At 35.6% G+C, this 16,730-nt stretch overlaps 1 protein-coding gene across 1 annotated transcript in view; it reads right to left on the bottom strand.

The window, feature by feature from the left end:
- The window catches only part of plxdc2b (plexin domain containing 2b), a 215,615-nt gene that overhangs the window by 78,430 nt on the left and 120,455 nt on the right, over window positions 1-16,730 (bottom strand). Inside the window, exons 3-4 of the mRNA XM_015354546.2 lie at window positions 12,834-12,980; window positions 915-984 (exon numbers count right to left, since the gene is read on the bottom strand). Coding sequence (XP_015210032.1) covers window positions 915-984; window positions 12,834-12,980 — 217 coding nt within the window. The remainder of the gene's footprint in view (window positions 1-914; window positions 985-12,833; window positions 12,981-16,730) is intronic.

The raw sequence follows: 16,730 nt of genomic DNA, 5'->3' as shown, positions 1-16,730 counted from the left end.
AATTTCTCTCATGAGTAAATGTGGTGTCATTACCGAATAGGCTGTCAAACACTAGTTAATTAACATAAAAACAGTTGAAGAGAATATAACAAATCTAGAGGGCTGTATCAGAAACAAACATGTTTTTAGTGAAATAAAAATTTTCTTGTACATTGTGAGTTGTCAGAATGCCAATTTTCTTATTACTATTTGAAAGCTTCCAAGTATCCTGGTTCACTTACCTTTACAAAGAGAACAATGAGATATACTGTATCCTCAGTAGGGAAATTAGGGTAGCCTCTCATAAAACAAAGTTACATGTGAACAAGATGTAAAAAATGAAAGTGTATCAATATTAATTGACTAATTTTCATGAAGTAAACAGTACAGTAAAGCTTTAACTAAAGCATATATGTATTTGGTTGGCACTGTTATCCCACACAAATTACATTTGCAACCATTTATACAGCAAGGAGTAATTTGGGTGAAATACCCTTCTCTAGGGGAAAACAGTGGTGACTCACCTGGGATTTGAACCCACAACTTTCTAGAACCTAGAACCCAAACCACTCCTCCACACTGCTGCCAAAGGACAACTTTAAGATGGATAGAGTATAAAGTTTCTTACATGTATTCTTCCTTGGCTGCTTTTTATATAGTCTTCAAAGTCATTAAAGTCAGTGGCTGCTACGGATTTGTACTGTGGTAAATGCCAAATAACAGCTTTGGAACCATATTTTACTCAAGTGACTTAATATATTTTAGATGCTGCATTGTAGAAGTTATTGAATAAACCTGCTTCATGAAATTGTCCAGTCAGCACCAATACTGTTACCCCCTTTAAACATCTACTACCCTCTTTTTATTGGCAAACACAGTTTAACCAGCACTGTAAAATGTAAAAAATTATGAGCATTGGATTGATGTTCACTTACCACCGGTCGCCACGGTGATCTCACGCAGGAAATGCCCATAAAATGGAAAATCAAAGGACAGATTCACTCTCTGCATAAAATTACAAAAGAATGAAGTCAGTTGGAGGAGTGTATGAAGGCAATAAACAGTATATTTGTATGTCACAGATGTATTGGATGTGATTATTAAGGAGCTTCAGTGCTGTAGTGCAGTTTGTTGTTTTACTGCTGACAACAATATTATTATTACTGTCAAAAAATGCTTTTTAAAAAGCACCAATTTTCAAATAATACAGTGTGACTGCAAGCCAAGAAACACACAAAATGATCCTTGTCACTATCTGTGCTGGCTAACAAACAACCAGAATAACAACCTGGAATATATTAAACCACATAGTAACCACCCCATACTTTTGACTTGATATTTCACAAAAGATGGCGCTGCAAAAAATGTACATTAAATGTACAATTTAATGAATATGTAGTGAAATGAATTGTTATTTTGAATACAGTACATTAAGGTGTTTTCTTCACTTAATATAGCTTATTTTGACATTTAATGATAACATAGTTCATGCAATGCTTTTCAGGTGACCATAGTTAATAACTGACTATAAAATGCAAATAAGCCTTTAAGATATCTTCATGATAAAGCATGCATCAAGCATGTTGAATAAAGTAGCTCACTAGTACATTGGTCCTCTTATTTTTGTGTTACAATATTACAAAAAATATATGTACAGATAATATAGACTAAAGTAAAAACAGTACTTCTTGTGGTTACTATACTGTAGATATTCAAAGTCTTTCAATCTAAATTTCTATCACTATTACTGCATGCAACATAGTTTACTGTATTGACAATATCTTTGCCAAAAGAATCTGACTATGGTGTTTACTTATTACTTATTTGTCAATTATTATTACTTATTAATTGCACATCTCTGACAATGCTGCAAGCTTTAAAGACACCTAGCAGGTACTAAAGGTTGCATGGAAAGGTGGAGAAACCCTTGCTCACTTTAGTCCATTTAGTCCATGATGCTCACCCAGCCGTGTGCTCCAACAAGACGTAATCATCAGTTTTTAGTTTGTTAATAAAACTTTTTTTTTGCCATTCTTTTAGGTTTTCAGAACATTCCCTCCAGAAGATTCCTTAGCATATTGCAAAAACTGAAAATGGGAACACCTTTTGTGTCTATGTTCTGGTACATCTTCAGAAATGAAGATGCACGTGTGTACAGTAGATACCAGGGTGTAATCCTGCCTTAGGCTCGTATCTACTAGGTTAGATTCCTGCATCCCATAGCCCACGACAGGATGAACTACTGTACTGTATATCTTTTAATTCTAAAGTACTGTAGTTTTCCATTCAAACATCAGGAATAAGCAGGTTACCCCATACCAAATTCAAAGACACAACTTTCAAAGACACAAGTTACTGAATTTCCCATATAAAAGTAAGAAAAAAGCTTCAGCTTTGTGTTAAATTAGCCAGACCCAGTTCTCAGTTCAGTTCAGGGTGAAGCTTCTTCCCTGGTTGAATGGTCATTGAATTAATGCACTGTTTTTCAGCTGTATTGAACGTCTGGACAGAACAAATGTCTGTGAAAATATGTCTCCCGCTAAAGAGAAAGCACTGTTCTGTTGCGTTGTTTAGTTCTTCCATTTCCAATGAAGTTGGATAAAAGATATATTGTCGTAAAAGCCTTTTTTTACTTTTCATTTCACTGTTTTTTTTTCTGGGGCATGCTGCTGTTTTCTTCTTAGTGATGTTTTTTTTTCAACATCTCTAGTCCTGAGAGGATGCACAGACTGAGCCACTTGATCAAAATGCTCTTCACATTTGCACACAGAATTTGTTTAGGAAGGGCCAAAGGGAAAACAGAGCTTTTCAGGAATGACATTCACAGACAAGACTGGCTGGAGTCATACAGCCAAGGTACCAATAAAATGCCAAATGGGAAATAACTATGGCCTGACTTCTGGGAAAGTGAAAGATAAATAATTTATCCTAATGCAAACTTCCTGATCCAAGTTTAAAGATTAATTGACAACAGACCTTTGTAACAATTCTTAATGTAATTAGAAGTGGACTTTCACATTTTGAAAAAGGGTAAAGCTAAAAAGAAAGAAAAGAAACACACACCATTAAACCTGAAGTAGTGGAAAACCTAGACAAAAGCATATTCGAGGATCTAGGCTGGAGAAAGTAATTCAAGTGATATGTGTTGTTAAAAATTATCTTAAGTGTGTATATGTCAGTATACAGTGCACTGAATTGAATTATCAGAAGTTGGCATATTTAAGAAAGGACAGAATGTTTTTTCTGTTCTTTAAATTTTATTTTTCTAAATGTCCAGGATAGGGGTATAAAAATCAGTTTTTAGCTCATAATGCTATACCATTCCTATTTAAGTCCCACGAAAAGCAGATAATTCAAATAAGATAATAATGAGCGTATAATTTAAATAATACATTTTAAATTATTATAAAATATTGTTATAAAATATTATTATAAAGAATATTTATAATAGTTGTCTAACATATCTTGAACAATAAACTACAACAAAGACTTATTTCTTGAACCTTCAGAATGGTGTGTCACAGATGTCACCAAGGAAAGCTTTCTGCTTCTTCCTGACTGAAGTGGGAAGACTTGACGAGAATATTGGCTTTTGTGTAACTTTTTAAGTGCATTACTACAGTATTTACAAAAAGCTGATCTAGCAAACTCATGACATGACTTTGTTGATAAAAATGAAAAGCTATAAATTTTACAATGCTTCATTTGTCTTTTAGATGCTATGAGGAAACATATGCTGTTTTAATAATATCACCCTCATTCAAGGCATTTTTGATAGGGAATTTAGATGGAGCTTAATAAACACTGATTCACAATTAAAAAAAAGCAATCCTTCCTTTCCAATCATTACTTTACAATTATTATTCTGATTAAACCCTTAGCATGCAACATATGGAAGAAACAATTTAAATACCTTGATAAAATGTAATGGTTTTCTAGACTTACACATCTTACACCTTAAGCCTTTTTTAAGTCTAATACTTTTCTATATCATACATATAATATGTGTGTTAACAGAGTTAATTTACCGTACTCCAATGTGTTGGTTACATCTGGATAATACTACTACATTAATATGTGAAATGGATAACAAACTTTACTTGAAAGTAATAATGAATAACCCTGTTTTAGAAAGCTTAACAAATACAAATTTAAAGTGGAACGTTAAAATGTCTCAGAATTTCTAATCTCGATAGATGTGTAATGTTTTTTTTTCCGCAGAGTGTTTTTTTTCCAGATTCCTGATGTCCTAACTAATTTACTCTGTCTCCACTGAACTGCAGCATCTAATGCTGACTACCTCAGGAGAAGATCCATGGAAAGGCTTTTATTTAGAAATAGTGCGCAGGAGTGTTACTAAACTCAATACAAACTGCTCACAGCATACACTTGTTATTGTATCAGACCCTACCTTAGCATGTACTAATACATTTGAATTACATGTGAATTCGATAAAGCTCTAATATCGAAATGTGAAATGCAAAATTAAAAAAATCCTGCAATATATCATAATGTATTAAATTCTATGATCAAATTAAAGAATTAAAAGGCATGCAAATCTCAAATTTGTGGACATTTGAATTTCCAAAAACTCTAAGTTGCTAGCTCATCTTGCTAATTAGCTTATAACGTATGACACATATTATTTATTATAGTTGTCTAACATGTCTTCACCAATAATCTACAACAAAGACTTCTTTCTCTTAAACTTTAGAAGTCTCCATTGGCCTATATTCTATATACCGTTCTTTAGTTTATAGTGACGCAAAGCTAAGAGAATGAGTTTATGAGGTGTGGTTTAAAATGCACACAGAGTTTTATACAAGTTAGTTCCCCCATTCCAGTCGGAGGTATGCTGTACATTTACTATGCTCACTACTTAAGATTGTAAGAAAGGTTACAAATTAGAAAAATTAATTTGGTCCAGCTAACTCATTTGGATGCTACAGAGAGTCACTACTCTCCCCAAAGGATCAGATAACACAGTATGTCTTTGACTGGCCAGTCTTGGAAAGGACTGCTAAAGCAGTCGACCTGCCACTAGATGCTATCAAAGACCTCTCTCATTTCTAAATAGACACACCAGGTGGAAAATATGATGTTGGTGGTGTTACGGATTCGGTCAGTGAAACCGAAACCAAGTAGTGAACCCACTTGCGGGAGCCGACAGAGATGAGTCGTGATCCTAATACCGTAGCCGAAGGAGAGAGCCGAGAGTCCAAGGGAAGCCAGTGATCCAAACCGAGAGAGAGTAGCCAAAGCCAAACCGTAATCCAAAACCGTAGACGAAGGGGAGAGCCGAGAATCCAAGGGAAGCCAGAGAACCAAACTAGAAGAAAGCAACCGAAGCCGAGCCGTAATCCAATAGACGTAGTAAAAGGGGAAAAACCAAAGTCGGAACCAGAACAGTACGAGGAGGTTGAAGGCGTAGCGCAAATAAGAAACTCGAAAGGGAAACCTATACTGAGCGAGGAGGTAGGGAAAGACTAATGCTAAAATACCAGATGAGATGGAGGTGTGATGGTGAACGCGTACCGTGATAGGTGGACTGATGAACTAAGGCTACGCCTTCTTCTGCCTCTTTCGTTGCCGAGAGGCAGGGATCATAACAGGTGGTGGCTGGATTTTTGGTAGGTGTTTGGGGGTGACTGCTTTGGACTGCTTTCATGTGTTCAGATCCCTGGGACCAATTTTTTTTAAGGGTCTGTCACAGTAATTTGTTTAAAAACGTTTTAAAATGTTTTACACTGATCGTAATAATTGTCAGAAATAATTTCATTCCAGAAAACATAGGAGTTGTATTTATTTCCACCTTGTAACTACTACTTTAAATAAAATCCAACAACACCAAACGTACAGTACCATCCTGCTTTTTGGAAGTATAAAAGAAGTCTCCAGATTTATATGTTTTTGGGGAATTAAAGAAGGAGACACTCAGAAAACACTGAGCAGCAGCATGTAACATTTTGGATGAGCCTTCAGAGAGCTTAATGAGGGTCAGAGAGCTCACTAAAGGCTACAAGCAAATTTTCATAGATCATCTCTCCATGTCTATTAAAAAATCACAAAAAGCTAAATCTACTTTTATTTCCACTGGAGTGCCATTATTAAGAAATTTAAGGTGACTGGAACAGTGGAAATACTGCCAAGAACAGGAGGAGCATCTTGCAAACTGGTGCTGTGAAACAAGGAGGCAATTGTAAATTCAGAGAAAAGAGCTGGATATCTCCAACACAAGCTGGTATCTTCAGGATACATAGTATCTAAAACTACTATTCAGTGTTTCATGCATGAATGTGGCCAGATTGCAAGACAAAGCCTCTTCTGAGAGCAAAGTATGAAATCAGGCAATGCAACTTTGTCAAAGAACATCTGAACGAGAATTGGAACCACGTTTTATGATGAGATGAAACATAAATTGAGGTTTTAAGCCATGTTCATTTGGCATAAAAAAGTGAATATTCATGCCCACTGATATCTTCACCAAACACCCCAGGAAGCTCACGTCTGGTTAAAAATTAACACTCCAATCAGGGTGTGTCCCATCTTGTACCCATTGCTTGCCAGGATAGGTTAAGTAACTCCTCATGACCTGTTATGTGATCAAGTATTTAGAAAATGGATGGATGACTTTGCTCTGTGCAATAATGTTCAGATTACTGCATAAGATGTTTAAAATTTTAAAGCAAAACACATTATCCAATCTGAAATTCTTATTGGTATATGGTGTTTTTCATTTCTATTTTATTTCTATTGTTTCATGGGAGGTTTAGGTCATAGGATCTGATATTGAGGTATGTGTGCTCATTTAGTGCCTGCATCACTAAATAGTGGAGGATTGGTTATTCCTTGTAGTTCCTCAAAGGCCAGAAGAATTGTGAACCTCTCTCTGAAGGACAGTTGCAAGTCATGATTATAAAACCATTTGGGCACAAACAAAGTAGGTCAGGTCATTCACAAGCCAAGGAAAGAGACTGGTTCCACAGATAGGATCATAAATCATCACTTAGCAAGGAATGCAAGAAAGGATTTTTGTTAGGCTTCAGTTTTAAGAAACTGGGCAAAATACCTTAAATCATTCATATATATACAGTATCCTATAAACACCATGTTTTACCATTCTATATGTATTTAGATAGTAGATTATTCTGATCCAAACATATCAGATGATGGACCAAGTTTGAAAAACCACGTTATTCCTCTAGTGGTTAAATGAGACACAAACCCTTCCCACTGCTTGCATAGAAAATCAGAATTTTGATGCACTACAATAGTATCTTTCATTCTTTATTGATAAAAGACTATGGGGAACTGGATGTGTTGCCACAATACATACTTCATTTACTTACAATAGGGTAAACAAAATATTCATTTAAAATACAGTATAAGGCACCACGATTATTTCATGAAAAAAGTGGGATATGCTTGTTTTGCATCAACTGAATGGGCAAATCATGGGCAGTTCAGAAATCTAAATATCAAACCTAATTACTCAGAAGACATTATGAGGTTTCCCAAATACTGGACATTTTATTCTGTCTCTTCTGATAGAAGCAATAAAAATTCCTGCAGGAGAGATAAGCAGTTCGAATTGGCCAACCAGAACCCTGGCAGACAAGACTTTGGAATGTCTTTGTCTGAAACTAATGAAAAGGGCAAGACAGGAACCACAATTTGGGAAGTTAAGCCTGGGAGGATGGGAGGTTAGGCCTATGAAGATAGGCCCAAGAGAACTGGAATTCAGGATCAGTGACATCAAGACCCAAGGAAGTTGGTACACCAGGGAGAGACCCAGCATCTACTTGAGCTCCAAAGCAACACCGGATCAGCTCCTGAGCCAGATCACACAGTTCCTCGCATTGACAAATCTTCAGAGATCAGGTGATGCCTCCTTTTCCTGGTACCCAGAACATAAACGATAGGAACACACCAAGCTCTTCTAGTTTACACATTTCCTAAAAAATTAGTTTGCATTTGCCCTGTGTTTGGGTTCAGTTCATGATAGGTGCAGTTTATCTTGATAAGAATGTAATTGAACTTTATGCCTTTTGCCTCTTATTAGAATTCAAGTTTATTAACATTTAACATTTAATTACCCGATTCAAGATTTTTTTGTTCCATATCTTAGCAACTTTCACTTTTCTAATATTCTATTTTCCAACCACCTCTTTCCAATAAGTCTTGCTTTTTGAATTTTTTTATTTTTAATAAACTTATCTATTTAAATAAAATGAAGCAGTCCTGATCTGAATTCACGCAGATCAACTTTACCGCTATGTTGAATTCAAGTTGTTCACCATTGTGTTAATTATCACATTAACCTGATTCTGTTTTCAGAGGACTATAATGTGTAAACCATCTGATCCACAGGGACATGTATGAATCTGGAGATTCATTGATCTGAGTAATTGATCTGGGCTTTTGAGGTAGCTTGTTCCAAACTTTTTACACAATGCTTTGTGTTAAAAGTGTCTCCTTTTCAAAAACACATTCTCTTAGGTTCAATTTGTGTCCACAGCTTGATTCATTGGGTGGGTTTAGGCAACATTTTTAAGGACTTGAATTCTTGAATCAGGTCACCATGTAGTTTTCTCTACATAGGACTAAAATGACTCATTTATTACAGTCTTTCAGTGTAGGACATTCCTTTATTGCTAGTGGTGTAGCTGATTGCTCTTCTAAGAACAGAAATATATTTTTGTAACATGGTGACCAAAATTGTGTATTCTGAATACAGCTCAGTAGTGTTTCTTTCTGTTTTAACATATAAATTCCTTAGAAAAATCTGCACTTTAAAAAATATCTTATAAAAATATCCAATCTAGCATTTCCCAAGTCGTGTCATAGATTGTGTTTTTGCTATCTATATGTGGCATGCTGCACTGTACAGTACATTGTGTTTGCCCAGCCTTGAGTTTTGGCTAAATCGATTTTCATTTGTAGTAATTATTTTTTCATTCTCTTTAAGCATCTATGGTGTTCGCTGATCCTCCTGTTTTGGTATTACTGGATTTGTTTAAAATTCTGTAGTATATTAAATAACTCGTTATCACACAGACATGCCAAATGTAAATTCATTTATCAATAGGATTTGTCATCAACAAAGCTGTACTGTGAAATCACGTTCTAGCAGCATCTTTTGCAGGTGTTAGACGCAATGCAATTTACCATGCATGCATTGCATCAGGTTACAGATGTTGTCTTGAATAGGATACTGTTCCATTTCTCTCATTTCTCATGGAAAAGCATGAGCCTGATCTTGAGTCTCTGAGGTATAGATGCCATGTGTTGTCCTAGCTCATCTCATAATAATTCAATGAGGCTCATATGTGACTAGTAGTACAACAGCCACATTCTCATTTTGCAAGGAAGATTTTTTATCTTTCTGGGATGCTGTCAAGTCAGTCAAGCCAGCGGGAAGGGCAGTGAGTGAGGTCTTCAGTGTAGTGATGTGAAGTCAGATTGTCATCAATCACTTCAAGTGGAATTGTGTTATGGCTAAGCACGTCTTCCTAGACCATTACATTTGGATAATGATGTTCTGAGTTCTTGTCTCTCTGGCTGTGTCCTACTGTATCTTTTATGGCCTGTGTTGGTTTGTAAGGTCTTGTTACACTAGAAGCTGCTGGCTCTGAAAAGCCCCAGTCAACAAAATGTGCTGACTTAATCCAGCAATCCAATATACAGATGGTATATAGGTAATGTTCTCTTGATAAGTGTATGTTTTCCTTCTAAGCTTTTCTTTTTCAGAGGGCTTGTCATTCAACAAGGTAAAATCGCCTTATCACCTGTATCCAATCAACTCTCTCAGTAATGAGGTGATTTAGTGCTTATGCAACTGTCATAGGATCTTGAATGTTTTATTGTCAGTCATAATTCATACAAATTATGACACATATAATAAAATACATATAATATATATATAAATTATAATCAATGTTACAGTTCAAGTAAGTAGCTGCGTCAGCATGCTTAGGCTGCAAAGGAACAAGTAAAGGTTTATTCCATACTGAAAAAAGAAAAGAAACACAACGTTTCGGCTCCACAGTTTATTCAGCTCCATGGCTCATTCTGCATGGAATAAATCTTTACTTGCTCCTAATCAATGTTATAATCAATGGTATGTTTGTTTCTTTTGATGGTCATTGTAAATTAAGGACTGAAGTGGTCCTAATACACAGCCCTGTGGTAGGTCACCACAGTTTAACCATTCACCCTTATCTGGCTGCTCTTATCTTAACCATTCACCCTTATCTCTTTTCTATTAACCTGTTCTCAGCCCAGAGATACAGTATACATTTCCTTGTGAGGCCTACTGCCAATTTGAGAACTTGAGAATCTTTTATGAGCAGCATTACCACAAGATTTCAGAAAACTTTTTCATATGCTGTAGTTGTATTCATCACTGTTTCAATTTTACCTTTTTTTGGATGGCTGCTAGATTAGTTATTTTCCAGTCAATGGAAATTAACCCTTTCCAAAGTGATCGTTGAAACAGTTTTATTCTATGAATAACATTGCTTTTTTGAGTACAATTATTACAGGCCCGTGAGATTTCTTAATCATAAGAGCATCCAACCTGTGCTAAACTTCTGTTGATACTTCTAAATATATTACTCAGTACTTGCTCCTGGGACACCAGAGCGAATTATTAATTTAATAAATTAGCCATTCAGCTTTCATTGCCTATATTTTGAAAAATGAAAAAAATATATAGCCTTCTATCCTTGTTTATCTATACCCGCAACTTATAGTACTCAAGTTCCTTTAATGGGATGTTTGATAATGCTATGTTTTAAGGAGAATATTTTTAAAATATTGTCTTTCACTTTCATATTTCATCCTTATGATTTTGATCTTATCTCTTTACACTTCTCTCAATTCTATACAGTTGTCTTGCAACTTACATGGTCGTGGCTTTACGTGGTCAGTTATGGAAAATAAAAAATATTGAAAAAGTGCTTTATTATCTGAAAAATTAATCAAGCACACCTACAGTACGAGAGCTGCAAAGAGAGTTAGTGAGCCTATACAGTCGTCTTATTTACTTTTACTTACTGTATTTATACTTACATTTAATATCTTGAATTACCAAGAGCGGTTAATAGGAGGTTTCTATAAAGGTTATAGGGTCACATTTGACACTCTACCTACTGTATATAGCTTCAAAACATACTTAAAAACACATTGCCAATTCCCAATGTTTCCCTCACATCTGTTTTCTGAAAAGACTACATCAATACAGGATTCCTCCTATTAGGTATTCTGACAAACAACAAGCAATGGTAAGTCATGTCTACCATGTCTATCATTTCAGTTTTAGTTGCTGACAGCCTTGATAGTTTTTCCAAATTAACAGTGGAAAATGTTAGTCTCACACTTATTCCTTTATACTGTATATACACATCCCGGATTTCATTCTACCAGATTGTAATACAATTTAAGGATCTGTACCACAGTCCTAATATTATTCCCCTTGAAAGTTTTTTTTAAATCTGATTCATATAGATTCCGACACTTTTGATTTGCTGATGTTTCTTTTTGACACATATTGCTACACCAACACCCCCTCCTGTCTTTTCCAAATGCCGTGTATCCAATATACTATATTCATCACCATCACTCTCTGTTGGCCAGTATATGTGTTCCCAGTTACTGGTAATTTTAGCAGCAGGCTCTTTTTGCTGGATTTTGTTCCAAATACTTCTGGCATTTAGATATAAACATTTAATTACCTTGTGCTGTGTGCTTTTTTTGTCTTGGGTTTGCTTTTTGACTCTGCTCTTTGTGTTGTCTCTTCTATTTTTCATTGGATTTTTCCATTCCGTTCTAGTTTAAACGTTTTTGAATTTCTCTGTAGATCCTTACCCAAAGCTGACCAATGTCCATTGCATCTGTACAGATACATTTTACCACAGTAGGGTTTCCATTTGCCAAGAAAGCTAAAGTCTTTAGTACAACCATGTCCTCAATCTCAAATCAGTCATGTGGATGGATTCACATTTGTAATTACTCACCTTTGAATGGTGAATTAAGGGTCCATGAGGAGATGACGGATTTTGTCATATTCATCATTGGGTGTCTAAGATCTTTGAATTTGTTTATTATGTTGTCAACAGAACAGTAACAACTGGGTCTACACCTCCCTTTGCAAGAGACCTGTCTACTTTCTGACTTTCAACCACATTGAAAGGGTGACAGTATACCATCTTACTTATTCTTATTCTTACTTATTGTGTTTGGAAGTTTCCATCAACTACCACTTCAGTTTCCTTGTCTGTTTGGTAGCACTGATTGAAGCTGTTGAGAGTGCAATTTGAATGAGATGTGAAAGTGGAATGCTGGGAGCGAGCTGCTTTGAGCTTCCAACTGTATTCCTCAACTGTCAACTATATTGGTACAACCTGTTAGGCAACGTGGTGCTAGGTAAGGTTGTTAGGATAGGATACTGTATTTTACTTTTTTTGTGAACCAGTGATCAACTCCTTTCTGTCTCTCTGTGTTATTTCTCTCGCGACTAGGGATACACAGCTCCATGAATGTAGGATTTGCCCGTGCCTCCATTTCATCCTACTCTCTCAGTTCCTGCAACTAATTCTCCAGTGATTTTACTATTTTAAGAAGGAAAGTGATTCAATTGCAGTTTTTGCTCATGTATTTTGGCTGTTGGATTCTTCCAGCATGTTGTCCATGCTGTGAATTACAGGTTTAGGGATAATTTCTAATCTGAATATTTTATAGGATACGTTTATGGATAAAATGAATAATGTTTTATCCTTAGTTCTTAAGAGGACTATTATTCACCTGTTTTACACTACAGTATCTACTTAATTAAATAAATAAACTAAACTTACCGCAGCTTGCCTGTGAGTATTTGACAGAATCCCATGAATCTTCACTTTATCCTTTTCCATTTGATCAATATTTACCCACAGGTTCTGGCTCATGGGATCTGATGGTCCATATGTTTTAGATGTGTAATAGTTGTGATCTGAATCTTCCTGTTAAAAAAGAACAGAATCATTATTATACACTGGACTGTATTAGGTATACTGTAATGTATTGCAATATAATAGTACTACTCATTGAAAATGGCATATTATCATAATAAAAGTAACAGTGAAACACATAAAATGGCAATTAAATACACTAACTGAACGGAGAATGGTTAATCTTTTGACCAAACAAATACTGAACTAGATCTGACACCAAGTGACAAAAATAACTAAAGAAAATAAATAGAAATGAAATACTGTAAATGGGGATGTCTCCAGGCTACAAAAAATATATCAATGCATTTGCAGGTGCACCATGGATGAGGAATACAGTGTGTTAATCTATATTTAAACAAAACTTTTAATGTGTCCAGATCTAAAATATCAGATCATAGTTCTCCTAGAGCACCATTAGCAATGTTCATAAAATCGATCTAAAAACCTGAGGTCACTTTTTTTTACAAGGTTGTATCTATCAATATCAACTACATGAACCTCAAGAAACTGACATTAGCATGCTGGTATCGTGTGGTAAAAAATATAAACACATTCAATAGACTCATAATGTTAGATTGATATTAATATTATAGTATATAGAATATATTGTATATACTGTACTATACTATATATGATATACAATATAGTATAGTATATATATAGTTTATATATACAGTATATATTTATATAGTATGCATCATATTAATATTTCCTGACATTCATACCAGTGAATTACAAAGATGACCACCACAGAGGACTGGATTTTCATGTTACATTTTGGGATTCATCTATTAATGAAATATTCAAAACTAATTATCCCATCACATTATTTTAAATTCATTATAACTAATTAAAACATTGCATCAAATGTGCGTTTTTCATTTTTTATTTTTCATTTATAAGTCTATGTAACCCAAGAATAGATTTGATGACTGCAAATAACTGCAACTCTATTTAGAGTCTTTCACATTAATATTGTAACTTCCTCTCTAAGCATAAAATTACCTACAAGTTTCACATGTTCAGCTGATATACATCCAACAATTTTTTTCTCCCTTTAAGGCAGCAAACGAGACATTTAAGAAGGACAGATTTTACAGTGGTTTGAAAATGACAGCTCTGATGGAAATCTGCTAACAGTTATACGAAGGATACAATTTGTTAGAAAAATACAAAACATATGTTTTGAGAAATGCTCTTGTGATAAATCTAAAGTTCTTTACAAGCAACTCCGCTGCTTGAATATTGAATAAAACTAAAATTCATGAGCGTGTTTCTCACGTCCTTACCCTGGTGCTCACCTTTAATAATTTGGATTTCCTTGTCTTTTATCTATTTCAGTGATGTTTACCTTTCTACACACCTATACTGTAAATCTGTTGTGCTCCTTGAACTCTGGTCTTCTTTCAGAGTCAAAACTAGATAAACCTTGAAACACTGTTTCTTTCCTACAGCTCCAAGGCTGTGGAAAAACCTCATACCCTGCACTAGGCAAAAGTCAGTCAGCACTTTCACAGCTGGTCTTCAAACTGGATTAATTTATGCATACACATCTCTACTAAAAAGCCTTCATCTTGTTTTAGTATAAATGTCCCTAAGATTATGTGTGATACAAAGTTCCTTATATAATAATGAATATTAAAAATGAAATTTGTCATTTTTAATAATCTTTAGGAAAAAAAACACATATGCTGACAAAGGTCTGGGGAAAAATGCACATATGCTGATAATAGATTATTCAAAGCCAAACCATGTACATTATATATTTCCGAGATACATGATCCAAACCAGTCTTTGTAACCAATATAAAGGCTAAAGACGCTTTGTGGGGGATTCTAAATGTAACGGATGACCTCAGAACAATCCGACATGCCAAAATGCTTTCCAAATTAGAATTTCCAACCCTTGTAAAATTATGAATCTGAATTGCATTTGCCAACCGTTTTTGTTTACCTAACTAATATCCCAAAGTCTGGCTGCTGTGAAAAACCTGTTCACAAGCCTGATTCACACACAAAAATTAGAACTCAGTGAATCTCATTCAAAACTTGTAAATAGCACTCGCAATGCAAAACTCCAAGCAGGCCCCTGAGTGGTGTTTTTAGCTAAATAAAAGGAGCTTTGGAAGCCATAACTTTTTTCCAGGCCTTCCATGCCTCAGTTCCTGGGGTACAGTTTACATCCTTTCACATCCATTGTTTGAGGCTTAAGTTTGCTCTCCTGTATAACATAACACCAAAACTAAAATAAATCTGAAATATACAGAATGATGTAGAACTAGATGGCTCTAATATTTAAAAAAATATGTCCAAGGCATGTTGGTTTGGATATAATTTTTACTTTATCCTGCCTTGTTATTAGCACACAATGTTGATATTAATAATGATTGCAATGAATTAAATGTTTTGAAAAATTTCAGTGATGATTTTCACTTCGTCCTGCCTTGTTATGATCACATGACATTGATATTAATAATAATGGTCATGATGATCCATCCATCTATTTTCTAACCTCTCTTTCCAATATGATTCATGGGGGAGCTGAAACCTGTCTCAGCAAGCAATGGGAAAAAGGCAGGGTTCATAGTGGACTTTCGGAGACACAGGCCACACACTCACAGCCCGCTCAGTATTGATGGAATGGAAGTGGAAACAGTCACCAGCTTTAGGTTTTTGGGAATTCACATCTCTAAAGATCTAACCTGGACTGTGAACACTGACTCTATCATGAAGAAGGCTCAGCAGCGTCTTTATTTCTTGAGGTGCCTCAAGCGATGGGGGATGCCAATGTGTTGGTGAACTTCTACCGCTGCACTATCGAGAGCGTCCTCACCAACGGGATCACCGTGTGGTATGGCAACACCTCTTCGCGAGAAAGAAAGGCACTGCAGAGAATGGTCAATATGGCCCAGAAGATCATTGGCTGCAGTCTCACCGAGATTAAACAGCTCTATGAGGACCGCTGCCGTGGTAGAATTCTGGCCATCACAGAGTACAGTCATTGTCTTGATGCACTGTTTGCACTTTGTTTTGTTTTTTACACTTGTTTTACAATCGAGAGACTTTCTGTAAGTAAGAATTCCATTGTACCAGTACCGGTTACATATGGCAATAAAGTTCAAGTTCAAGTTCACCCAGTCTATCACAGGGCACATGTAGACACAAACAAGAGCACACTCACAGCAGGGCCAATTTTCCAAGAAACCAATAAACCTACCAAGATAATGCAGGACAGTACAGTAATAGTAAGGGGTAAATGATGTGTAAAATTTTTCATTAAAAAAAAAAATAATTCCTAATATTTAGCATTTTTTCAAAATACAAAATATCAAAACAAACAATCCCTTGAAACAATTCCAGTTTTCATAATAATAATAATGTTTCTTTATTAGCCCTATACAATTTCTTGCATTAGGAATTCATTTTTTCACATACCCCAGCTCCATTTTCTCCATGGAAACACAGACAGGGAGAGAAGCTTGGGGTCAGAGTGCAGGGTCAGCCATTGTACAGCACCCCTGGAGCAGTTGGGGTTAAGGGCCTTGCTCAGGGGCCCAATGGAGTAGGATTCCTCTGCCAGCCATGGGATTTGAACCAACAACCTTCCAGTCACAGGCACAGGCACAGATCCTTCGCCACAGAGCCACTGCTCCACCAATCCATCATCGTGATGCCAATAAACAATGCGCTTTTGTTTTATAGAATACTACACAACACTGTAATGATACTAAAGTACACAATACAAATTTAAAATGAATTA

This window comes from Lepisosteus oculatus, chromosome 6 (assembly GCF_040954835.1).
Source record: "Lepisosteus oculatus isolate fLepOcu1 chromosome 6, fLepOcu1.hap2, whole genome shotgun sequence".
Taxonomy (NCBI): domain Eukaryota; kingdom Metazoa; phylum Chordata; class Actinopteri; order Semionotiformes; family Lepisosteidae; genus Lepisosteus; species Lepisosteus oculatus.
This window is presented reverse-complemented; position numbering and strand designations above follow the sequence as displayed.